The sequence below is a fragment of the Chinchilla lanigera genome, unplaced genomic scaffold (assembly GCF_000276665.1).
Source record: "Chinchilla lanigera isolate Chin_1 unplaced genomic scaffold, ChiLan1.0 scaffold00040, whole genome shotgun sequence".
NCBI classification, from domain to species: domain Eukaryota; kingdom Metazoa; phylum Chordata; class Mammalia; order Rodentia; family Chinchillidae; genus Chinchilla; species Chinchilla lanigera.
Genome location: NW_004955441.1, coordinates 6,691,841 through 6,717,893, shown reverse-complemented (window position 1 = coordinate 6,717,893; position 26,053 = coordinate 6,691,841). Strand labels below are relative to the sequence as shown.

Genomic DNA, 26,053 nt, shown 5'->3' with positions numbered 1-26,053 from the left:
GTAGCCTGGGTTAGAGTATATGCCGCCTCATTCAGAATCCGTGATAGTCTCTTCATTTCTTAAAGTTTTAAAGTGTGTTTTCAACAGTGCATATAACTCATGTATGTTTGGTTTTAAAAATAGTGAACAGCCGCAAATCTAATACAGGTCAAGACATTCTGTCTTCTGGTATTTCCTGTCCTTATTAAGCAGGTAGTTCTCTCATCCGTCTCACCGCAGGCCCCCTAGAATGGCTGTCCAAACCTACTTCTCCCTTTTCAGGACCTTCTTCTCCACTTCTTCCCCCCATTTTTGCCATGGATACATTCATCTTTTTTTTTTTTTTTTTCCTTTTTGAGACAGAGTTTCACTATGCGGTTCAGGCTGGCCTTGAACTTGCACCAGTCTTCCTGCCTCAGCCTCCGGAGTGCTAGGATTACAGGCATGCACCACCATGCATTCGCCCGGCTCAGTTTTTACCGAGCTTTCTGCACCATTCCAATTAGTTTTGCTTGCTTCAGCCTCATCTGTGTTTTAACCTTTTACACTGACTGTGGTGACACACACCTGTATCCTTCATTTCTGCACTGTTTAACCTCAACAAACGTCTACTTATGTCAATGTCTTGTGTTATGGTTTGTGTCTAGATTCCCGCTAAAGCCTCCTTGGGTCATAGGGCTGTTTAAGAGGTGGCTGAATCTAGAGCGTGTGATGCTGAGATTAAGGGTGTGTGATCAGTTCACTGATCTGTTTGGCACAGCCCTAATCCCAGAACTCTAGATAGCGTGTAAAAAGGGCAGAAAGCCACTGTTAAGATGGGTTGTTGATTTTGCTATCTTCTGCCCACCATGACCTTTCTCCTCTGCAAAGCCGGCCTGCCCTGGAGCCAGCTAATTGTGGACTGAATCTCCTACAAGCTGAGCTAAATAATTAACCTTTCCTCCCTTAACTTTGGGCATTAGGTATTTTGTCTCAGCAGTGAGAGAAACACTAAGATATCTGTTTAAAACCCTCTGATTATATCCGTCTCCCAGATTACTCCCAGTGCTTTAGCTTGACATGCACGCCTGGCCTCTGCAGCCTCCCAGCATGTACTCTTTGGTCCAGCTAAAGTTCCCCCTGGCACATCATCACATGTTTGGCCTCTTCGTCTTTTTATCTGGTAGCCCGTTCAGTAAGCGTGCTTCTGCCTTACCTGCTGTTACCACACCGTCTTCATCCTTTGTGCCCACGTCAAGTACATCCTTCTGGCAAGGGATTCTGGTGCCACCTGTGCTCTCCCACCCTTGAGTGTCCCTCACCGTGCTGTCAGTGTAACTCATTTTAGCCCTCAGCAGGCCGTGCTGTGGTTAACTGCTTACAGTCTTGCTTTTCAGTGAACTGAACTTTTTTAAGGATGGAGGCTGAAGGGCTAGTAACAGGCACCAAAGAAGGAGAACATATTTTTAATTTTATTTCAGAGAAAGGTGTAAGTTGTTTTTATTTTTGTCTTTTTTTAAATGATGAATTTTGCCTTTTTTTTTTTTTTAACCTTAGAGTGTGGAGAAATAGGCATCTAAAATATCAGAGACTAACCCATGAAAAATACTGAAGGATTTGAGAACACCCATTTCATTTCAAATTCTTCCATTATATTTATAAATAAAAGTAGCAGAACTAGGTTTAAGACATGACAGAATACAATTTAAAAGCCTTTCTGATTTTCCAGAGAGCCATTAGCTAGAAAGGCATTAAAGATTCATCTGAATTTGACACAGTGTTTTTCGGCAGTTTACCCAAGGGGTTCCTGAATACACTTGGAGGACTTGTGTCAGACAGCGAGGAATTGGTACAGACTGAATTCCTTTGCTTTCTGATTCTACAGAATGAAGCAATAATAACCAGTAAGGTTGCTTCAGAATCTGTTAGGAATTACCAGGACAAGAACTGTCAAGATGGAAGCCAAGTAGTCCTAAGGTTAGGAAAAGTTTAAAATTCAAAAGGTGGCACTGTAATGTAATGAGTATGCTTTAAAAAAATTATTGTCATGGTCATATACAATTCTGTTCCATAGCTATCATTCTTCAGTGAACTATATGAATTTACTATATATAAATTAATTATAGCTAAAGAAGCATATGACGTTTTCTGTATAAATAAGTACAGTGTTTTAAAAACTACATTTACGGGAAAAATTACATCTAAGTTACACCTAGTAGTAGTTCCAAGTGCTTGCTGTAATTGCTTATAAGTACACACACACACACACACACACACACACACGTACACATACACACTCAGTAAGTATCAGCTGTAGCTGGCTTCCAGAGGCTGTCTTAACATTTGGCAAGGTAACCTATTCTGCATATTCTTGTATAATTCAGATCATGTGATCTATTAAATGTCTTTGAATATCATTTTGGATGAGGTAGAGCACTTTAGCTATAACTGTCTCATGGGAGCAAATGTTTTTATTTACCTGTATGTGGAATATAGTACTACTGTTTGCTCCTTAAAGAAATATCTTAGCAGCATCTTGTTTGAAAGAGTAAAGATCAAGTCCATTGTGGTGACACATACTTTTAATCCCAGAACCCTGGATGGCTGAGACAGGAGGCTCTCAGGTGAGCCCAGCAGGGCAATTTGATGACTTAGCAAGACTCTATCTCAAAATAAAAAAATAAGAAGGGCTGGAGATGTAGCTCAGTGCAGGGCCCTCCCCAGTATACCAAAAAATAACAAGAACAACAAAAACAAACTCTGCATGACTTTTAAACATGGACCATTGCCCATATTTTTTCAGTCAGTGGTTTTAAAATGTTTTTAAGGAAGTAAAACAATTTGTTAGTCTCACAACAATTTTGTGATCCTAACTTGATGGATTTAATGTGTGATAAAGGTCCAGGAGCTTAGATCAACAGTTGGCAGGTGCATTATGTGCTGTTTAAGCAAACGAGTTCTTTGATTTATTTATCTCCTAAGTTGTGTTGGGCTTTTAATACTCACCAATACATAAAACTGTATAAACGTGAGTTCCTAAAATTTTATTTTATACATACCAAATTTAATCACCATTTGAATTACCTGTGCTAGAATTGCTAGCAGCATTGTGATCATTGATCCTGATACATCAACTTCATTGGATCAAGGAACAACTAGCAGATTAGTAGAGCAGGCTCCTGGGTGTGTCTGGGTGGACTGTGCAGGCATACCCTTGGGAACTGCATCAGTCCCTCGCCCGGTCCTCTCTGCTGCTGTTCCCTGCCTTGCTGCCCTGCCTTCCTGAACTAAGCAGCTCTGCTCCGTCTCTTCCTTCTCTCACGATGTTCTGTCTTGGAGCCAGCGGACTACGGACTGAACCGTCCCGCATGATCTAAGTCAAATCTTTCCTTTTTAAAAGTTGTGCTAGATAGTGTGTCTTAGCAACAGGAAAGCCATTAATACAACTATCAAGTTGTCATTTTTAACCATTGCATTTTATTGTTGTGGTTATATCAGATGTCTTTGATTCTGCAAGATAAACATCTGTGTTTAGTTCTGCCTTTGTGTATGTAATGGTTTCTGATATAAGGGCTTGTGCTCCTGAAGTCAGCTTACAACCAATCCTCTAGCTTTATTGCTCCTCGCCTCAACAGAGGTTTTGAGTATTTCCTTAATGTCAAGAGTTTAGAGTAAATGATTCTATACACAGATAGATCTTACCCAACTGGAGCATCACTGTACAATACAGAAAGTAGACAAGGAACATGTATTTGTAATTCAGTGTGATAAACCCAGTAGTGAAAGTGTGGTTCCCTGGTATAGGGATTAGCAGAGAGCAGAGTGTGAGACCCATACAAGCAGTTACTATGTTTGATTTGTCCCTGTGTACCCAGCTCTTAGCAGAGGATCTGGTATTTAATAGGTTCAGTACTAATCATTTAAGTGAGTGAGGTTAATTCTGCCTTGAATAAGAAGCAAAGAACTCTTCCTAAAATGAGGTAAAATCTGGGTTTTAAAAGTCAAATAGGTAAATGGAAGGTTAAGAGAATGAATGACAGGCATGGAGAGCTGTGTGAGTGAAGCTATACGTCCTGTTTCAGCAACTACAAACATTTCAGATGCTTCAGCGTAAGGTATAAATTCAGGAGCAACCTAAGATGGCTCTGTATTAGTGAGAAATTTATAACTGCAGGTATCCTTTGAGTAATCAATGACCATTTTAGCTTTTCGCATTAAAACTCATAGAACTGTATTTGCATTTATGAAAGTATAAAAACATATTTCTAGCCAAGTTTTTATTTAGAAGCCCACTGATGAGAGACAGCCAGTGGACACCCTCTCCCTCATCCTAGTAGGCTTCTGGGTCTACTGCGATATTCACCAGATTCCTCCAGGTTTGGTAGTGAGGGTTTGTTGGAAAGCGCTCTAGCCTAGACCCCAGCAGGCCCAGCTTCAATATTTAGCAGTATTACTAGCCAGCAATAGGATTATTGGTATCTTTTTTTTTTTTTTAATCTCATCTGCTACGTAGAGGGGCTGAGTTGAATGACCTTTGAAGTCCCTTTTCTTCTAAAAGTACTGTCTTGTAAATCTGTAGCTATAGTTTATGTGATGCTGGGGTATTGGACAGGAATGTAACCCCATTACAGCTGCATTTTTAGGACTACATTTTAGTGACGCTAAGGGCATTATTCGTGTGTATGTATAATACGGGTATGTTCATTTGAAAGATATTCAGTACCTTCTGTGTGTGCTAGTTTTTCCTTAACTCTTGTAAGTTTTTCTTTTTAATGTTAAATTTATGTTGGTAGAAAATGTGGAAATATCACATTCTTTGAAGTGAGAGAAATTATAACAGTGTACTCCTACATGGTGATCTCAGTTAATGAGACGTAGTAGGCCAGTCCACACGGAATGCCCTTGGCCAATATGTATTATTAAGTGTTATACCACCTTTTGGAGAGCAGAACACGTCTAAAACGTGGATTATTTACCTCTAGGAACTCCTTTTTCTTGCCATTTATTTTGTGAGCAAGTTTTGAGCCATAGTGAGTGATAAAGGGATGCAAGTATAGATGGTTGTGCTGTTTGTTAAAATACAAGCTTTATACGGGCCGGTAGCTTGAAGTGCCTCTAAACAATGGACAGGGGAAAAGAAGGTAAAGATTATTAAATGACAGTATAAGGTGTGTGTGCTTTTGTTTGTTTCTGCAGTGCTGGGGATTGAACCCAGGGTCTCCTACACCCTAAGTAAGTTTCCTACAGAGTAGCAGACAGTCACAAATTGTTAGAGTACCCAATTTGTGTCCTTTGATAGAGGGTGACTTTGTATTCGCGGATATTTATCAAGTCCAGATCATGTGCACCCTGCATAGTGCTAGATAGAGGCGGTACATTAGTGAACACAGTGAGATGCATGCATGCCTGCATTTTATCATGTGGTAGGAAAGATAAGAGTTAAACAAGAGACACAGACGGGTGGGTCAATTTTGCCTGAGTGGAGTGCCGAATAAATGCTCTAACTGGTTCCTGGCAGAGAACACATACACTGCGGCTTTTATCCCCACTTCAGCCTCTCCCTCCCTGTTCCCCTTGCTGCATCTCAGTGGAACCATGGAGTAAGAAAAATACTGAAATTACCCACTTAGGGCACTGGGTCCCTGCAGCATCTGGGTCTCCAAAGGATGTGTGTATAGTGTATGTGGTTGGGGAGAGAAAACTGAGAGCTCCTGACTCTGGGTCAGGAGCATCCGATCTGAATTCGTAGGCTCACATGGTTAAAACAGACCCACATTGTAATTGCTTTGCCTCTGTTATAGGTCCAGGGGCAAGTTCATCCAACCCTTGAGTCTAACGATGATGCTCTTCAGTATGTTGAAGAGTTAATTTTGCAGTTATTAAATATGCTCTGCCAAGCTCAGCCCCGAAGCGCTTCAGATGTAGAGGTATGACAGATTTTGCCTTGTATTTAATATATACATCTCTCTGTGGTTTTTTTGTAATGTTGTTTTTTCATTTCACAAAGTGTGTATGTATGATATATAAGAAAGTAAAATCTGAATCTCTTTAAGCTTAGTATTGAGTGTATGATGGCTTGTATGTTTTAGCTATGAAACTAGTCCATATTTTGCTTTTAAAGCTAAAATGAACGATTTCTTGATGCTAGAGTGATAATCCTCATGCCATTAAGAACAGAATATGTCCAAGTATTTCCTTTATTTGGCAAAGTAAATCAGTATCCCCCACATAATTCCATTATTCTTAGTAAGGTGAGAGAACTGAGAGAGCTACAATATATGAATGAGTGGAGCATAACAGGTTGGGACCAGAGAAAGAGCAGTTGAAAAGATCTCGCTGGTTACTATGGTGGCAGCTGAACCAGAAGTGAAGGTCCCCAAGGGGAAGTATTTAGAGAGTACTTCATACGACCTTGATATAGGCAACAGAGTCACCCAGGATGATGGCAGGACTTCACGTGAGAGTAGAAGAGTGATGTTCTACAGCAGTATATAAAACCCTTCCTGTGGGCGGTAGAACAAAGAATTCCTATTCTAGAAGTCTTTGGGGGAGATCCAGATTTAGGTTCAGGCAAGAAGCATCAAGGAATACTGAATTACAGAGGTTGTGGATGCAGAAGAGATCGCGTACTGTGAAATAGTAATTCACTTTGATTTCTTAGGTAATTCAGAATAGGTTTCTTACATTTCCCATTGAATTATACAGTCATATTTTTATTAGTAATTTCCTTCTATTTACATGGAGTTTCACAGAGTGAATCTTAAGAGAGGACTCACCTGACTGTCTCATTAACTATTCCTGTTAGTTCCCTGCAGTGTTTATGAATGCAGGATCCGACTTATGTATTGGGTATTAGAATGAAGTTACAGGTTTTATCTTATTATTCTGATGTTGGTACACTCTAGGAATTTATTAGTTTGCTGACACTGCATACTCAAACTCACCTGATATGTTGTACAGAATAATGTTGTACAGTACTGTGCTCATTTTATCCTTTTAATTAATATAGAGACTAATACATCACTTCCTAATATTGAAGGACATCTCCATTAATTCTTAGAAATAAGAAGTCCTTCAGTCTTCCACTTGCATATGCCTAATTAATATCTAGATTCAAGACTCTGAATAGAGGGTTATTTCATAGCTTTTAAATATTCTCTTAGGAGAGAACTTCTGAGATATCTAAGATATGTAGCCTGTTCTCCACCTTATTATTTTTAAGCACTTTGCCTGGCTCTTAAAATACAGGCAGCCATATGGGATTCTAGTGAGTTGGCTTTGGGGCTGATTTTTTTATAAGCATATCTTGTAACAGTACGATAGCAATAGAAATATCGATTAGTTATATAATAGGCTTTGTCATTTCAAAGTACTGCTATATAAATTTTTATGTCCTTACCACAATCCTGTGAAGTATTTATTATTCTCCTATTTTGTATATTGCAGTGTTGACCCTCAGAAGAAAATAGATAGAGAAATGATTGATTAAGGGTTTTTTTTTTTGTCTTTTCGAGACAGGGTCTCGCTGTGCAGTTCAGGCTGGCCTTGAGCTCACTTTGTAGCCCAGGTGGGTCTTGAACTCACAACAATCCTCCTGCCTCAGCCTCCCAAGTGCTGGGATTACAGGCGTGCACCACGCCACCACGCCTGGCTTTGATTAGTTTTTAAATCATTAGTCTAATACTCTTCTTCCCATGCCATTTCTGGAAAGGTTAAAGAATAAAGAACATGTAGATGGGGACACACTGAGATAAGTATAATGGTGTTTCAGTGTGTTCAGAATACCTGCTATAACAAGATGCCTTAGACTGGAAACTTATAAACAGCATACATTTATTGCTTAGAGTTAGCTCCTGGAGGTTAGGGAGTCCAAGATCAAGGTGACGGCGACAGTGTGTGGTGGGGGCTTGTGTCTGCTTCCGTGTACCCTCGTATGACTGAAGGGGGAGGGGGTGTTCAAGCCCTTTTTTAATGAGCACTGATCCCCATCGTGAGGATGAAGCCCTCATGACCCGCTCCCCTCTGAAAGCCCCCACTCGGGTAAAAGAAAATCATTTCTGGTTTGCACATTCCTTTCGCCTGAGTCCCTTCCCCTCCTCTCTTTTAACCTGCCCTTGTCTCTCCAGGATTTGGACCTTAAAGCTACCACAATGGAGGATTTCAGGGTTTCAGATCATAGCAAATAGGGTCTTAGATTCTCTTGTCAGGAAATAATGTTTCATTCACTTCGTCCATTAGGACCCATTATTTTAAACATACACTCACAGAGCTTTCTTTAAAAAGTGGTAAGGTCCCTAAATTTAGCAAGTTCTTCATGTACATTGGATGACACTTTCCCCTTCGAAAGACACGTTAAATCTATTTAGAGTGGTTAGAGTTCGGCTTCTGCTCTTTTCTACAGCTTTTCTCTCTCTACTGTACATGAGTGATTTTTAAAACTCCTGATCCATTTTTAAGTCAGAAAATCCCTTTGGTGCACGAGCCAACCAACTTTTTTTTTCTCTTCCTGGTGATTGAACAAGGCCTTGTGCATGCTGAGCAAGTGTTATAGCAGAGAGTCACTTCTTCTCCTTTAAAAAATTTTTATTTTGAGAGAAGATCTCAATAAATTGACTATATTGGCTTTGAAGGCCCAATCCTCCCGCCTCAGCCTGGTGAGTCACTAGAATTAGAGGTTTATGCCGCTGTTCCTGACCCAACCAACATTAAAAAACAAACAATAGAAAAGACGAGTGTCCTTCATATAATCAGATCAGGTTTTATCTATGAAACTGTTTTAGTTGAGTGTATGTGTAATGTGTGAGAGTAGAATGTAAAATGTATTGAGAATTTCTTACTTTTTACAACGAGGTGAACTTTTCTAAATGTTAGAAAGCTTCAGGGCCCTGCCGTTATTAGGTTTGTAACCATGTATTTGGTTAACCATGGGCTAAGCCCATCATTGTAAATCTTACTTAAAAACCATGGTAAATTTAGTACATTTGGGTACATTTTGTACATCCCTTCACTTGCTTCCCCTTCCTTCTCTCGTTTTCACCTGCCCTTGCTTCCCGGTATTTTGGACATATGCATTGCTCCATCCCATGTACACAAGGGCAGCGTCTTGACACGTAAGTTTTCAGCTAAGCAGCTGAAAAGATTTAACTCCATTTTTAACACAGTTTCTTTCAACATGTTTACAGTTACATTACTTAGAATTGAAATATTTATTTTTTAAATTTGGCAGCCAATTGAACCATGAACATGGATAGTTTAAATTTCCTAATTTGCTCACAGGCTATCATAGAATCATTGTATTCCTCCTTGTTCTATCCCTACAGTATCACATGGCAATCTCTTTTTTATTTCTCATTTTAACAGCAGCAGATAAAACCTTTCATTTACAAGGGGCAATGTTTAACTTCATCTAGGTTTTATATACTACTGGTTGAATTTTAAATGTTAAAAATTGTATAATAGCGACCTCTACTGGGGTAAATTGTGGTATAAGTTTTAAAACCTTTCAGCAGGGCATGAGGCACACACCTGTAATCCCAGCACTCTGGAGGCTGAGGCAAGAGAATTGCAAGTTCTAAGCCAGCCAGGACTATGGGGTTCAAGGTCCACCTGGAATATATAGTGAGACATTGTCTCAAAAATAAAAAACAACCTTGAGAGGATAAAAAAGCACTTTTTAAACTACAGTATATTAAAATTACTGTTACCAGTGTAATCCACTGATTTTGTGTTTTTCGTTTTTTTTTTTGTTTTGTTTTGTTTTTTTTTTTTGTTTTTGGTCTCTTTGAGACAGGGTCTCGATATGCAGTTCAGGCTGGCCTTGAACTCACTTTGTAGTCCAGGCTGGCCTCGATCTTGCAACGATCCTCCTGCCTCAGCCTCCCGAGTGCTGGGATTACAGGGGTGCACCACCACGCCTGGCTATCCATTGATTTTGAAGTACTTTTTCATGATAAAATTTTTTTTTAAAGGTTTCAATTGCAAAATGCTACTTGAGCTTCTAATTAGTATTCAGAGTAAGGACAATTGGATTTAGATATATGCTTCTTGAGCTTAGGTCTTGTTCATTATGAAAATAATGTTTAAACATGGACTCCATTCTTGTCATTAGCTTTGTCATAGTAAACTTGGAATTCACAATATGATTTTTCCCCTACATAACAGAGGGAATGCTTTCATCTCTTAATTGCATGATTAAGAAATGAAAACACTGACAATTTCAGTTTTCTCTTAGCTTAAGTATGTTTGTAGTGGAAACTGTACCATATGTGAAAAGCTCTACTTTTGGTATTTGATTTTAAAAGTAAATTTTAAGAGAAGAGCACTACTTCATTTATTTGTTGCTTAGTTGTTATTTTTCTCTTTTCCAAGGAACGTGTTCAAAAAAGTTTCCCTCATCCCATTGATAAGTGGGCAATAGCTGATGCCCAGTCGGCCATTGAAAAGAGAAAGCGAAGAAACCCTTTATCTCTCCCAGTAGAAAAAATTCATCCTTTATTAAAGGTAAAGCTAAATCCTATGACCTTCTTGCCTGCGACCTTAAGCAAAATTAAACCTACTTATTTTCAACACTAATCATGTTTCTACTGAAGAATGAAATTCTTTCATTTTAAGTGTCCAGGAATTCATGTGGTGGGGAAGGACTGCTATCACTGGGTAACATGATTAAGGTTAATTTCATACCGAGGGTAATAAGTAAATTGAAGGTATTGAGAAAAATTATTGTGTATTTTGTTTATTTCAAGTGTTTTCAGAACCCAAAGAGAATTCATTTTTTGTTTTTTTTTTAGAGAATTTGTAAAAGTCCTCTCTTTTTGTTGGTTTGACCTAAGTGTCCCTGTTATATTAATGTCCTGTGTCCAACTCGCAGCCTACCTTCCCCAAATCCACCACCTTTTAAACATTAAAAGAAAAAATACAGTTTTGTTACTTATATGCATTACATATTTTGTATGCAGCCAAAGACAATTCCTCTTCACTCAAAAAAAGGGGAGGGACCAAAAAATGCTGCAAGCTGGACATGGGACATTTATGTAGGAACTTTTGTGTAATTGATATAGGTCTATTCTAATCTTTTAAACAGAAATCCCTGCCAGCCCCCCAAAGAAAACCCAGAAATTCCCTGAAGATTTTCTAAACTAGCCTGTCTTACTTACCATTCAAATCAGTCAGTGTAGTCTCTGTAGCACTAATAGAGTAACTACAGGAAACCCTACTAATACTATTTCTGTCTTATTTACTATATTGAACCAACTTTTGATTAACTCACGACAAAAATAGTTATTACAATAATTAACACCCTAATATTTTAGACTTCAAAATTTTGCATACACTGTAATGTAGGCAAAATGCTACTGCTGGCATATATTGCCTCTGAGTTTTGTTTTTTAACAAAATTATTATTATTACCTCTAGTTTCTAAGTGAGATAGCAGAGATAGAACGTGATTAAGTACCTCCCTGGTCTGGGTTCCAGCAGTCCCAGTGATAGTGTTTGTGTTAGGAAATCTAGGTCTTCACGTCCAAACTCTAAGACTGAGTAAGAGATGGGGGAGAGGGGAGAGGGAGGGCCGGGAACTGAAAGAATGGATATGTGCTATGCGCAGGTGCCAGCTCCCTTTGATAAATGCAGTCATTATACACTGCAAACATTCACTAAGAAGGGTTTCTAAATTTAAAACAACAAAATGTAAGACTAAACACTTAGATGATCAACATTTAAGACTGTCAAAAGTTATATTTTGCACTTGGTGTTTGAATAGAAATATCTACCTTTTCCTAACGACAGGTGTGAAGGAATTGCAAGGTATAGAAAGATACTAAAGTTTTAATAATTGCATATGTCTTTATAATTCCTTTTTCAAGATTTTCATTCACTGTACTTCGATTAGAGTAAGAGAACTAGCAGGTTGTGATGTGTGCATGTTAATCATCCTAACTTTTGAGTTTTATAATATAATTGTGGATATCATTTTAACTTATTGGCACATCTTTATCATGATGCAGTTAATAGTTTTATATCACTACGAAAGGTAAATGCAGTCTGTCCCCAACTTATAGTAAACTTATTTCAAACGTTTCCCCCCTTACCTGGATTAGTTAGAATTTGCTCTCCTTTCAGGAACTAGTCAGTTCCACAGAAGGTCATACTCTCTTTGAGGTTTAATAATGGAACTATCTAATATGCTCTTAGTAACTGCCATCATTCAGTAGGACATAGCATGAATTTTCTTTCATAGAAACAGCTAAGGATACCAGATAAGTGCCGTGAAAGTTTTGGGGAGCCCAAGTCCTTGGAAAGTGATAGCAGTGTAAGACTAATAAACACTCCTGGATATCAATAACAAATTCACTCATTTGTCGTCGTTACTTCCAGGTATTCTTACTTAGGTAACAAAGAACTCTTGCCCCCCTGTACCAGACTTGGGGATTATCTACTTAGTAATGTATACTTTTCAAATATTTTGTCTATGAACAAGGGTAGTTTTGCCTTGCTTTTCCTTACTTTATATTTCTCAATCATAATACGTATATGATTCATAATTGAACCACTTAAGAAATTATAGCTATCGGTTGACAATCACAGTTCTCAGTGAAAGTTAAGCTAAGTTGCATGTTTCGTGTTTTTATCAGAGTATTAAATGTACAGTATGATATTTATGCTTTGCTTTTAATTTGCAGGAGGTCCTAGGTTATAAAATTGACCACCAGGTTTCTGTTTACATAGTAGCAGTATTAGAATATATTTCTGCAGACATTTTAAAGCTGGTGGGGAATTATGTGAGAAATATCCGCCATTATGAAATTACAAAACAAGACATTAAAGTGGCAATGTGTGCAGACAAGGTAGGAAACTGAGCTTCTGTTTTGTTTGTTTTGTGGAGGGTTTTTTGGTGGTGGTGCTGGGGTTGGAACCCAGGACCTTGTGCATGATAAGAACGTGCTCTATCTGAGCTACATATATATCTGTAGGCCTTTTTCATTTTGAGACAAGGTCTTGCTAAATTGCGTAGGCTGGTTTCGAACTTGTGATCCTCCTGTCTTAATTTCTTGAGTAGCTGAGATCACAGGCTACGCCACCACACTCAGCTTATTCTTATATTTCTATTTTTGATTTATTGGATACTAACTTACTGTTCAGACAATAAAACTGTACTGCGTGTTGGGTGATATTTCAGTACTATGTGTGGAAGGATATGAAATAACACATATTCAAGATACCAGTTTATAGAAATAAGATATTAGCTATATCATGTTAAAATGTGTTTAAACATTTTAAACATAGTTTTTTCTAGTTTTTTAAGACTATGTTAAAACATAGTTTTTAAAAAAAAACCATAGTTTTTTCTTATGTATTGCTATAACTAGGGTTAATTATAGTAATAATATCTTAATAGTGAAATTTCTTAAAATTTTATTTGAATTGGAAGATTTAGAATGTTAAAGAGTAGCATCATGGTGAACACCTATAATCCCAGCACTTGAGAGGCTGATGCAGGAGGATCGCCCTGAGTTCAAGGCCAGCCTGAGCTACATAGTGAGATTTAAGACCCGTCTCAACTACATAGTGAGACCTGTCTCCAGACACCCCGCCGAAAAAGGTTATAGATTTATTTGAAAACAATTTTTGAAAATATAAAAACATTAACCAATAGAGTTATTTCAACATCTAGCTTTTATTCTTGCTTGTATAGTGTTGCAGCAACAATATTAAGAGAACTTTTATTGAAAGTTAAGCATATGCTTGGTTTACTGCATTTGGTCATTGTAATACATCTCTAAGGCAGGTAATCTTATTCAGATGATTTTGCCATAAGTTTGCAAAGAAGGGAAAGATGAGTTTTAAACTTTTTTTTAGGTAAACCTTTTGGAGAAAACAGGGTTTATTTTATCTCCAACAAATTTAGGAAAATAGGCCAAGTAGAAGACTCAAAGAATTATGCTCAAACATGAGAGAGGACATGGGTTGCAATGAGGATGGCAGGTGCAGAACAGAGGGCACCAACTCAGAAACTCAGTACAGGGTCTGGGAGTCAGAAGTAACGGTTAGCAAGAGAGACGGACGTGCTGTTACTGACAGTGAGCTTGTGGGAGGCACGTACGAGATCAGATACAGAACTCTGTTTTGGAGAAACTCCAAAGGAGCTGTGAGGAGGTGGTGGCAATGTAGCCCAAAGAAGACAGTTGCATACCTGCTTTTATGTCATTTAAGAACTTTATTTAAAGTATTTCTTAGGGCATTTACTTTTCAATTTGCCTATGGATTCATATTTTATACTTTTAAAAATCTGACTCTACAGGTATTGATGGATATGTTTCATCAAGATGTAGAAGATATAAATATATTATCTCTAACCGATGAGGAGCCTTCCACCTCAGGAGAACAAACCTACTATGATTTGGTAAAAGCATTTATGGCAGAAATTCGACAATATATAAGGGAACTAAATCTAATTATAAAAGTTTTTAGAGAGCCCTTTGTCTCCAATTCCAAGTTGTTTTCAGCCAACGTAAGTATATTTCATGTTTGTCATTGTGCTGTTAAATTTGCATGACCACTTAAATTTGAATTTGTATAGTTCATGCTTAACTAACTTGTCAGGTTTTTAAATTGTGGGGTTTAGTCCATGATCACAAAGAAGGTGCCACAACGCTTTCAAGAGATCACACACCAGAAATTGAAAGACACACTCTATAAAGTAGTGACTATGTCAGTGAAAATGAATTCACAGACTCTTCCATGTATCCTAAAAGCAGACCCCTCTTACTTAGGTGGAAGAGAGTTTTTCTTTGGCTCGTTGGAGTCATTTAACCAATGCTGCATCAGTGCACACTGTACTGTCAGGCACTGTGCTTAGCCACAGGGATTCAGAGATAAATAAGCAACAGTTTCTTCCCTCAGGTTTAGCCAATGTAGTGATGTAAACCTAAATTTTAATTGTATTACAAAATGGTAGTATCCATACTAGAACACGACAGCAGTAGTGGGAAGACAAAGGAAGGGCCCAGTAACAGTGACATTTAGACATGGGACCCCTGGTCTTACAGAAGTAATCACAGTAACCTAACTGGGACCTGAGAGAATGCTGAGTGAAGCAGGTGAGGTTGTCTAAAGGGGTTACACTGCTAGTGATTCCTAGAACCGCAGCTGTACAACCATAAATGGCTGATGGAGAAGCACTGCTCACTACAGAAGCTGGTGTTTGAGCTCAAGATATGGCAGTGAGTAAACATTAATATATGAAGGCGCAAGGGCTAGAGATGTAGCTCAGGGTTAGAGCATTTGCTTATCATGTGGGTATCTTGAATATGTGTTATTTGATTACTTACGTATCCTTCCACACATAGTACTGAAATATCACCCAACACGCAGTACAGTTTTATTGTCTGAACAGTAAGTTAGTATCCAATAAATCAAAAATAGAAATATAAGAATAAGCTGAGTGTGGTGGCGTAGCCTGTGATCTCAGCTACTCAAGAAATTAAGACAGGAGGATCACAAGTTCGAAACCAGCCTACGCAATTTAGCAAGACCTTGTCTCAAAATGAAAAAGGCCTACAGATATATATGTAGCTCAGATAGAGCATATCTATACAAAGCTAGATTTCTTCACATGGAATACCAAAACAGATATGAAAACCGCACTGTATTCTCTTAAATTGTGTTAGATTTCCAAAGTGTGAAACAGTACAATTTTCTACTGTTGTTTTAGAAAAAGTTGTTTTTTTTATGAAAATATTATTTATGCTAACATATAGTTAGTTTATTGTTATTTTTAAATAAATGTTTTTAAAATTCTGGGTTTTAACTGCTAATATGGTAACTATTGATAGGTATTAAGCAAAAACTTTTTGGGTCTTCAGCAGTGTTTATTTTTTTTTATTTTTTTATTTTTTTTTTTTTTTTTTTGGTTTTTCTCCGGTACCGGGAACTGAACTCATGACCTTGCGCTTGCCAGGCAGGCGCTTTGCCGCTGAGCTAAATCCCCAGCCCCTTCAGCAGTGTTTAAATGTGAAGAAGCCCTTTGACAGAAAGTTTCAGGACCACTGGCACAGAGAATGTATTTATACACTGTACATCATTGCAGAACAAATTCTTAATTCAATTTATAGTTGTAAATCATTAAAATTTGCTGATGTATCTGCAATGTTAAATTTTGAGTGTAAAATGAATTACTAGCTAAAAATTGTCTGCTGTTCTGTACCTAACTGAATTAATCCATTTCCCCCTGCCCTTCCCAATAGGATGTTGAAAATATATTTAGTCGTATAGTAGACATCCATGAACTCAGTGTGAAGTTACTAGGCCACATGGAGGACACTGTGGAAATGACAGATGAAGGCAGTCCCCACCCCTTAGTAGGAAGCTGCTTTGAAGACTTAGCAGAGGTGAGTGCTCCAAGAAGTCTCTGTGTAAGTTTACTTCTGCATTATAATTGGGAATCTTAATTCTTGTTTAGATCCAAAATCATAGTTACAAACTGCTGATTAATAAATTAATTACTAACTGCTGACTACTAAATTTGTTATTTCCCCTTTCCTCATAGGTCATTGTAAACATTTGTCCTGTTATCAAACAGAAAAAATGGTCTCTCACTATAGAAAAACAGATCCTACAGTCGAGAGGCATGACAGCTGACACCTAGTGGTCTACTGTAAAATCTTTCATAGCAAGGCCAAGAAAAGTCAGTGAAATATGTGAATCTGGGGCCAGACTACTTGTGTTCCACTCTAAGTTCTGCTGTTTATTAGTTATTCAAGATGATGATAATAATAGTACTCAAGATTTTTGTGAAAACTAAGTGAGATAACCTATCTGAAGTATTCAGCAAACCACCTTCATACAATGAGCTACTCAGAAGTGATGAGTCTGTCCAGGGCCCAGATGATTGATTCTTATAGGGTGGAAAATCTGCTAAACTTCTCTGAATATTTCAAAAACTAAAATATATGAGCTAGTCCTAATAAGTTAGCCTTAACAGTAATTCTGAGGTTTCTAGCTTTTGCGCTGTTTTCACTTTAAAATCCACTCTATCTTTTATTATAACAGTGTGTTAAGCTTGTTAAAAAAAGAGATGTAGTAATGGCCAGACTACAGGAGAATTCAGAAACTAGAAAAGAATGCTATTATTACTTCTACTTAGCATTCTAGTAGAGGTACAGCCTGCTGCAAAAATACAGAAAAGTAATAAACAACCCACGTTGTCCTGTTTGCCACTTCATTTCTCCTGTGTGTTCTACCGGTGGTCTGTATGATGGTCTGTACGGCAAATCTAAGAAGATGTGTATATCATTAGGACTCACAGTCAAATTCAGGACAGTGGCTACATAAAAGATCAGCGTATAAAAATGGAGAGATTGCTGTGCTCAGTTACAACCCATTGGATATACAGTGGTACCTCTTCACGAACTTAATTCTTTCCACAATTCTGGCCCAAACCGAATTAGATGAGAACTGTATCAAATTCAGTGGTTAGATTCAGTGTTGACCTTATGGGGAAATCAAATTCAATTCATCCAATCTGATGTGTGACCAGAACCATGGAAAGAATTAAGTTCATGAACTGAGGTACCACTCCCTTCACTTCTTGATTGTAATGTACTCAGTGAGGAACCTCATTAGGGACTCAGAATATAGCTCAGTGGCAGAGTGCTTGCCTACCATGCATGCAGCCCAGGGATTGATCCACAGCAAGACACACATACACATACACACGGTAATAAGCCTAGTTAAAGATATGTAGGACTTTCGTTAAGAAAAGTCATAATTTGACTCATGAGGAATATATGAAGAAATGGAGTACATACCAGGCGTATTGGTAGCCTCAATATTTTAATAGTGCTGGCTACAAAATAATCCAGAATGGGTAAATCCTGAAAACAACTTTGAATATAAAGAGCCAGTTGCAGAAGAATAACATAGTCAACTTTTGTTGCTGGGACAAAATAAGCAGCTTAAAGGAGAGACGGTTTATTTTGGCTCAGTTTCGGTCAAGGGTGGTTGGCTCGAAGGCGCAAACATCATTGGCAGGTGGCATGGTGAAGAAGAGCTGTTCAGCTGTGGCAGCCGGGAAGCAGAGGAAGAGGAGGAGACGGGATGAGAGTAGACCCTCCTGGGTTATGCCCCAGTGTCCTTTCTCCGCCCCCGAACAGCGCATTCACACATTCACGCGGGCACTCGTCAGGGGATCGATTCACGGATGGGGCAGGCTCCCCATGACGTAACGGCCTTGTGAAAGCCCCACCTCTCAGCACTGCTGCATGGGGATCAAGCAGTCAATACATGAGTCCTGGGAGCGCTCCACATTTAAGTGTAGTATTCAAGTGATGTTTGAAAGCAGGCATGATACATATTTAATTATGACATAAAAACAAAGGGGAATGATAAAATTCAAGTTCAGGATAGTGACTGCCTGTGGAAATTAGCAGGGGAAGAGATACTTGTGAAGGCTCAGTTACATCCATTTTTTAAATAAAAAACTGAGGAAAGTGTCATGAAATGTTCAGCTCTCCTTTTTTCCTTTTAGCTAGATGGATGGATCTAGTTAGGGTAGACTGTTCTCGGTACTTGTCAATTATATGTATTGGAAATTTTTATATTTGTCCATGAACCCTGTAGTTATATTTTAGCTAATGAATCAATCATAAAATCATCTTTTTTTTTTTCTTTTGGTTTTTTTCCGGTACCAGGAATTGAACTCACAACCTTGCGCTTGCCAGGCAGGCACTGTGCCGCTGAGCTAAATCCCCAGCCCCTATAAAAATCATCTGTTAACTTAAAAGTAGATTCTTAGAAGTGCATGCTATTCTGCAGATTTACCCTCAAAAATAACACTACATGATGACTGCTTATATTTTCAGTGAACTGTCCATTTTTTTCTCTTGAGACTCTCTGTTCTAGAGTAATTCCAGCTACCACTTATTCAGTGTGTAGTATGGGCCAGGCAGTGTAAGTGCTTTACATATGATATTTAATTCCTAAAACAATGCTGTGAGGTCAGTGTTACCCACACTTTCCCATGAGGAAGCATAATTAGAGTAAACAGTTTGCTGAAGATCACACAATTAATAGTGAATTCAGAATTGGAACCTGGGTGTCTATGGCTCCAAAGCCTGTAATTTTAAACCACTACACTATGCAAATCTTTTCTTTTTTCTATAATTGTAAAAAGTCTAATACACTAGAGCTTATTGAGAGAAGAGGAAGGCAAACATGTTCACTGTCTATAGTAATTTCTAACAATTCAAAGAGGCCCAAGATACAGACATCTAATGAAATCTTTACTCCTCTTTCTCATCTCTATCCCTTACTCCTTCCTGTTGTACTGTTGAAATATTTCTGTCCACTTCTGTTGAAATATATGAGGGGCAACTGAAAAATGTGGTGTCTAAATTTTTTAAAAATGTATTACAATATAAAAACACGTTGCTGTTAATCCCCATTCAGAGTACACCCCTTCACTTTGAATGAAGGGATAAGAGTGTTTAAAGCGAGGGGGGTACTTGGATGGGGATTAATAGTGATACGTTTTTCACTGGAATAAATTTAAGCACCGCATTTTTCAGTCATTTGTCATATTATTCCTTCCCAAATCCTTCTCTATCCTCCCCGTTTCCCTCTTCCTCTTTCTAGATTTCCCTTTACAGAAATGAGCTCCTACTAGAACCTAGAGCACCATTTTTGCAATAGTTTTATGCCTGAAATAGGTACAGGTTGAAGAGCAGACAGTCCCTGTCCTCCTGCTAAAAAGCAGTGTCTCTACTATCTCTTTCCTGAGGAATCAGTGATATTTTTTAAAAAATAGCTATTCAAATTTAGTTTTAATTGCCAGTTGAGGATTGGCCATGCTAATAGTGACAGTAACACTTTTTGGCAGTTTAAATTACACTGTTGAGGGCCGGGGATATAGCTCAGTGGCATAAGTGCCTGTCTGGCAAGCGCAAGGTCCTGAGTTCAATTCCCGGTGCCACAAAAAAAAAAAAAATTAAATTACATTGTTGTTTTATGAAAGCTGTAACACTGAATTTTAGATGATAGAAGCTGATTCCTCTTATTTACGGCATATGAAAGTAAAAGTCCACCACCAAAAAAAAAACTATGAGAAAGTAAATGTCTTGGATCAGAATTTTTTGTTGTTGTTGTTTTTTTTCCGGTACCGAGAATTGAACTCATGACCTCGCGCTTTCCAGGCAGGCACTGTGCCGCTGAACTAAATCCCCAGCCCCCCAGAATTTTAATAGTAATACTTTACCTAGTTGTTGATGTATTATTGTTCAAGTTAAGCTTTGTTTGTTGTGTTCTAGAACCAAAAGTCTGCTCGCTGTTTTGGCTGCTTTTAGAACAGAAGGGTCCTACTACTCAACAGAAAGAATTTGTTTAACTCTAATTTATTCTATTAAATTATAATTAATAGACATAATTTTTGATTAGAGGCTTTAAAAGGAATATACAGTTGTGTTGGCATGGATGAGCTTATAATTTAATCTTTTGTGTTTATGGTGGTAAGTTATGTTTTACCTTGGAGAAAGATTATGTATTTATGTTTTACCTTCTTTATTTTTTAAGGAACTGGCATTTGATCCATATGAATCGTATGCTCGAGATATTTTACGACCTGGTTTTCATGATCATTTCCTTAGTCAGTTATCAAAGCCTGGGGCAGCACTTTATTTGCAGGTATAGTAATTTTTAAATCAAGATGTACAATGTCCAAAAAGTAAATTTCAAAAAAATTAAATCACCTTCTTTTCTAGTCAATAGGCGAAGGTTTCAAAGAAGCTGTTCAATATGTTTTACCCAGGCTACTTCTAGCCCCTGTTTACCATTGTCTACATTACTTTGAACTTCTGAAGGTAGGAAAACTCTTACTGTATTTATAAAATACTCAAATGTGACAGGTTGTTTGGTTTGCTTTTTGCTGGCAGTCTAACCAGAGGCTTTAAACACATTAGGCTAGCCTTCTACCACAGACCTTTGTCCCTAGCCCTGCGATGAAAATTTTTATCACTTCATTTGAAAATTATTATTTGCCTATTTATGTACACTAGTGTGTACCCATTTTGTTTTTCCAGTTAAGAAACAAATTAAATAAAACTCCAAAAGAATAGTGTATTTTCTTGTTTTAGCAGTGAATTTTAAAGCAATTATAGGATTTTTTCTTGTGGTTTTTTTGTTTTTTTGCTTACCTGGCTGATTGTTTTTTGAAAACCTTAGATTTGTGCATTCAGGTCTCCATTTGGGACCTCAGTAGATTCATGGACTCAGGTAAGGGACATAATTTGAAGAAAATGCTGGAATAATGGGGGAGGTTGATTCACCTAATTTTCATACCTCGTTTGCAAATATCTTTGGTAAATTGCTTACTTTAGAAGCAGTAAATTTGTAAAATATAATTAAAAATTCCCCATTTCATCATAATTCAAACTAGTCAGAAGCACTGATCAAAAGGAAAAGGTTTTGACTTTTTTTCTCCTACTATACACTAAAACTAAGGAAAGAGGAAATCTGAGTCCGTACAAACTATAATTCAGTAGTGTAGCTCAGAGTCCGATTTTATTTATCTTTAATGAACTAGCCCTATGCAGAAAATGCAAGCCATATATTTATACTGCTTTCTTCTTAAATTGGGAAATAGCCATTTGCTTGTGTGCTGGCTCAGTATGACGCTTGACAGTAACCTCACACCCCTTCCTGCGGAGAGCCTGAACTGATACGCACTTAGGAAAAGGCTCTTATCGTCATTTTTTAACCTGTAACGTTTTTGTCCCTACCACTTAATAAACTCTCAGAGAGCTTAATTTTACATTCACAAAGTGTTTTTATTTGGTAGGTTTTCCACAATTTAAAAGGCATATCTATAGATCCCTTCATTAACTGCACTAGGAGATGAAAAACGAAAGTGCAGTTAATTTTGTTTGTGTAATGCTTCACATAACATTTAAAGCAAGTCGACCTACACTTATGAAGTTAGTGTTTCTGGTTCACTTCGATTGTAGAGCGAGGGAGAGAATGTGTGGTCCGTAATAAAACTTTCCATGAATCGTTGCGAGTTGGTGGTTAATCCTTCGCCAATTAAAACTGCTTACTGAAACCTTTTAAAGAAATGCACTTTAAATGGGAGGAAAAACAAAGAAATCAAGGTATATCGTGTACAGGTACAAATTCTCTATGATGAATGTGATCACTGTATATAACTAATTGTATCAGTAAATTTAATTAAATTTTAAAAAGAAGTGCACATTGCCAATAAATACATGAACAAACATAAAAAAAAAAGAAATGCACTCTTACCCGAACTAAAACCAACCAACTAAACAAAAAAGCCCTATTATTTCTTTAGCTTTTAAAACAAATATTTGTTTCACCAAATAACAAATCTGTTAGTATAGTTCTGTTACAGAGAATGCCTTACTGGAAGTTTACAGTGTACAGGAGTTGATGACTGACTATAGGCTCTCTGTAATGAATTGCTGTGTGAATGTGAGACCTCTAAATTTCATAAAGTGGCAAAACTGTCATCCCTACATTTTCTTTCCATTTTCCCAGATCTCTCTGCATTATAGTAATTTGGACTTCATTCCATTAAATTTCTCAAGTAAGAATGTTTGAGTGGGGAAAGGGGTAAGGGAATTAAAGGGTGGTATTTAATCACTAGGCAGAATTACAGCATTGTTAGCAATCTGTTCAAGACTGAAAACAACATACCATTTAAAATCTTTTAATGCCTTAAAAGGTAGTCATTGTGATACCTACGGTCATAAGAGACACGGCTTTGTTAGGTAGAATCCTGCTTTGTAATATTTTCTGCAGTAAAGAGATTTTTAACTGAATCTGTATTGAAATTTGGAAGGATTCAAAAGCCTATATTAATTACCTCAAAGCAGTAATTAATTTATAAATAAAAACAAAAATGCTGGATTTGATATCAGACATTGTAATCCTAGCACTCTTGGAGGTAGAGGCAGGAGGATTGCAAGATCAAGCCCAGGCTGGGCAACTTAGCAATTTAGCAAGATCCTGTCTTAACATACAAAAATTAAAAAAAGGCTAAGGGTGTACATCAGTGTGAAGACCTTTGGTTCAATCCTCAGTACCACACACACCCACACAATACAATAAAAAAAGCTTTGATGACAGTTTAGAACCTAATCATTTAATAAGAGAATTTAATTACTTATTGCTTGAAATCAGGCAATTAAAATTTCTAAAATTGTAACTTGTCGTAATAGACTTTTATACAGTAAGTGTATCCTTCAGCAAGTTAAAAGATTTGTGATTTAAAGATGTAAATCCCTGAATCATATTATTGCCCAAGTTATAGAAAGCTTGTCTACGCAGTCCACTCTTTATTCTGTGTTCTGTCAGCATTAATGCATGGCTCGTACTTAGGTTTAACTTGTATTTGTTGGTATGTTGCTGACTTAAATATTTTCACTGAGCTGTATTTTCAATTTTATTCTCTGGGGTGCTATTGTCAGGACACACTAAATAAAGGGGAAGGATGTCTAGAGGGCATATGTTGGAAGCACTGTATCACTGCTGACACTCCTAGAGATGTTCATGTACAGTAGAATATTAAGTTTTGCAAAATTGCACAATAAAATCATCTAATCATTTTCTAAGATTTTTCAAATCAAGTATACCATGGAATCTATTGAAAATGTAATGCATTTATAAAAGTTATGTAGTTACAGAAGCTACCATGGAGATTCTTCCATCAGATGAACTGAAAGAGCTTTCAGCTTTTAAGGGTCCAAGATCTGTTTCCAACTACATGATTCTTACTAGTTCTAAATTTCTTCTTTTGGGAATTCTCTTTATTCCAGATCTCAGTCTGAACTTGGTGATTCTAAACTCAGCAGTAATTGGAAAAAAAAAAAAAAAAAAAAAAAAAAACTGAACAACTGGTGGCAGCAAAGCCCTGTGACATCAGTGACAGTTGGAAACCAACCACAGTTTATGAGCAGTGTGGCTTCTGAAAGCTTATTAAACTAGATATGCACCTGCCCTTTCTTCTCCTGTCCTAGTGCAGTAGCCTACTGTGTAGTCTGAGACAAGTCACTTCTTTTTGAGCCCTAGTTTCCTTATTTATCAAATTCTTAAATATCACTGAGTAGTTCTATCAACCAAAATATGTATGTAAAAATACTTCATTATGGTAAAGAACATAAATATTGAGTATTGTCATCACTAGAATTTTTTTTCTTGTACTACAGATATCCTTTTTTTTTTTTTAGGGAGAGGGAGGCAGGGTCTTGCTATGCAATTCAGGCTGGCCTTGAACTTACCATGTAGCCCAGGCTGACCTCCAACTTGTAACTATCCTCTTGTTTCAGCCTCCCGAGTGCAGGGCTTACAGTTGTGTGCCCAGCTTTGCAGGTATCTTAAACTTAACATTTGATTCCCTTTTCCCTCACCACATCCCCCCTCTCCTACCTGCCTAAATCTGTACTTTGCCCTGTATTCGCTACTGATCAGCTCGGGTCTCTTCATGAGAAGCCATAACACCATCATTGGTTCTTCTCTCCCTTATTAAGGGATCTTCACAATTTGCCTCTAGAAATGACTCGAGACCAGACCATTCTCATGGACACTGCCTGAGTCAAAATCTTGAGCATCTCTCACCTGGACCATTGTAGCACCCGCTTTACGTGGTCCTTCTACATCTTGGAATGCCCAAGTTGGAAACGGCAGTTGGTTTCCTGTCATTTGTAACACAAAGGCTAAATCCTTTAGCTTTGCAGGTGCTGTCCCTGCAACTTCGTCTCTCAGTATTTAATCCAACATACCTTACGCTGTAGCCATTAAGGATTTCTTAGTGGCCATGGATGTTCCAAATGTGTTCAGAGTTCCATCTATTTGCGTGTCCTTTCCCTCCCCATTTACATGGAATTTCTCTTCTTCAAACACCCCTTTTTATTGGGGAACTTCAGAGTTTGCTCAAGTGTAGACTCCTCTCACATTTCCCTTGGTTGCCTAGGCTGACCTTTCACTGAGTGCCTCTCTCTTCACAGCTCTTTACAGAGCTTGTCCCAGGCCTGCCTTATCATTAGCACGTGTGCTCCATGAGGAATGGAACCAAGCCCTTACGTATCTTTACATTCTCATCCCTAACACTGTGCTCATATTCAGGCATTTGATAAATGCTTGTTTGAAAATGAATGGCCAAAAAATGTTTTCCTTAGAATTCCTGTACATTTTTGTATTTGTGTGTGTGTGTGTGCAGGTGCGTGTGTATGTGTGTGATTTCAGTACACAGGACCACACTGAGCTACATCCCTACCCCTTTTTATAATTTTTTTCATTTTGAGACCAGGTCTCACTAAATTACTAACTTACCCAGGTTGAGCTTAAACTTGCAACCCTCCAGCCTCAGCCTCCCAGAATGCTGGATTACATGCCCAGCTAGAAATATGGTATATTTTAAAGGATATTTAATTGTACACTTTATATCATTACATTTATTTTGGGAACTTAGGTAGGATGCCTACCTTTACAATTTCAAAAAGTAAAGTTCAGCTAATCATAGCGTAAGACTTTCAGCCCCATAAAAACAGAGGAACATGGTGGTTCCCAGAGGCTGGGCCATGGTAGCACTGAGGAGATGTTCATCAAAGGACCCAAAATTTTACCTAGGCCAGGCGTAGTGGTGTTCGACTATATAATCCCAGCACTCAGGAGGCTGAGGCAAGAGGATTGCCTTTAAAAATATTCAATCTGTAGCCCCAGGAAGCAGACAAGAAAAAAATTAGGAGTAAGTTCAAGAGAGCTATTGTTTATCATAGTGACTACAATTAATAACAGTATATTGTATGCGGTTTTTCTTTTTTCTTTTTTTTTTTTTTGGCTCTTTGAACAGGGTCTCTGTAGTTCAGGCTGACCTTGAACCCCAAGGCTGACCGAGAACTCCAGGCCATCCTCTTGCCTCAGCTGGGATCACAGGCGTGCATCACCACACCAGACCTTGTATGCTCTGGAAAATGGCCATGATAGTACTGTTAGTGTTCTCACCCTACACAGCAGTGAATGTTTGGTGGTGCACACATTAAGTATCTTGCTTTACCATTCTAAATGTATGTATACATCAAAGCATATGTTG

General features: G+C 37.8%; 1 protein-coding gene across 1 annotated transcript in view; it reads left to right on the top strand.

Annotated features, from left to right (window-relative positions):
• Window positions 1-26,053, top strand: part of Sos1 (son of sevenless homolog 1 (Drosophila)) — a gene marked incomplete at its 5' end in the record, with an annotated part of 74,377 nt that overhangs the window by 6,378 nt on the left and 41,946 nt on the right. The window contains 7 exons of the mRNA XM_005391044.2: window positions 5,760-5,885; window positions 10,327-10,458; window positions 12,636-12,800; window positions 14,255-14,464; window positions 16,200-16,343; window positions 20,521-20,631; window positions 20,709-20,807. Of these exons, the coding sequence (XP_005391101.2) occupies window positions 5,760-5,885; window positions 10,327-10,458; window positions 12,636-12,800; window positions 14,255-14,464; window positions 16,200-16,343; window positions 20,521-20,631; window positions 20,709-20,807 (987 nt within the window). The remainder of the gene's footprint in view (window positions 1-5,759; window positions 5,886-10,326; window positions 10,459-12,635; window positions 12,801-14,254; window positions 14,465-16,199; window positions 16,344-20,520; window positions 20,632-20,708; window positions 20,808-26,053) is intronic.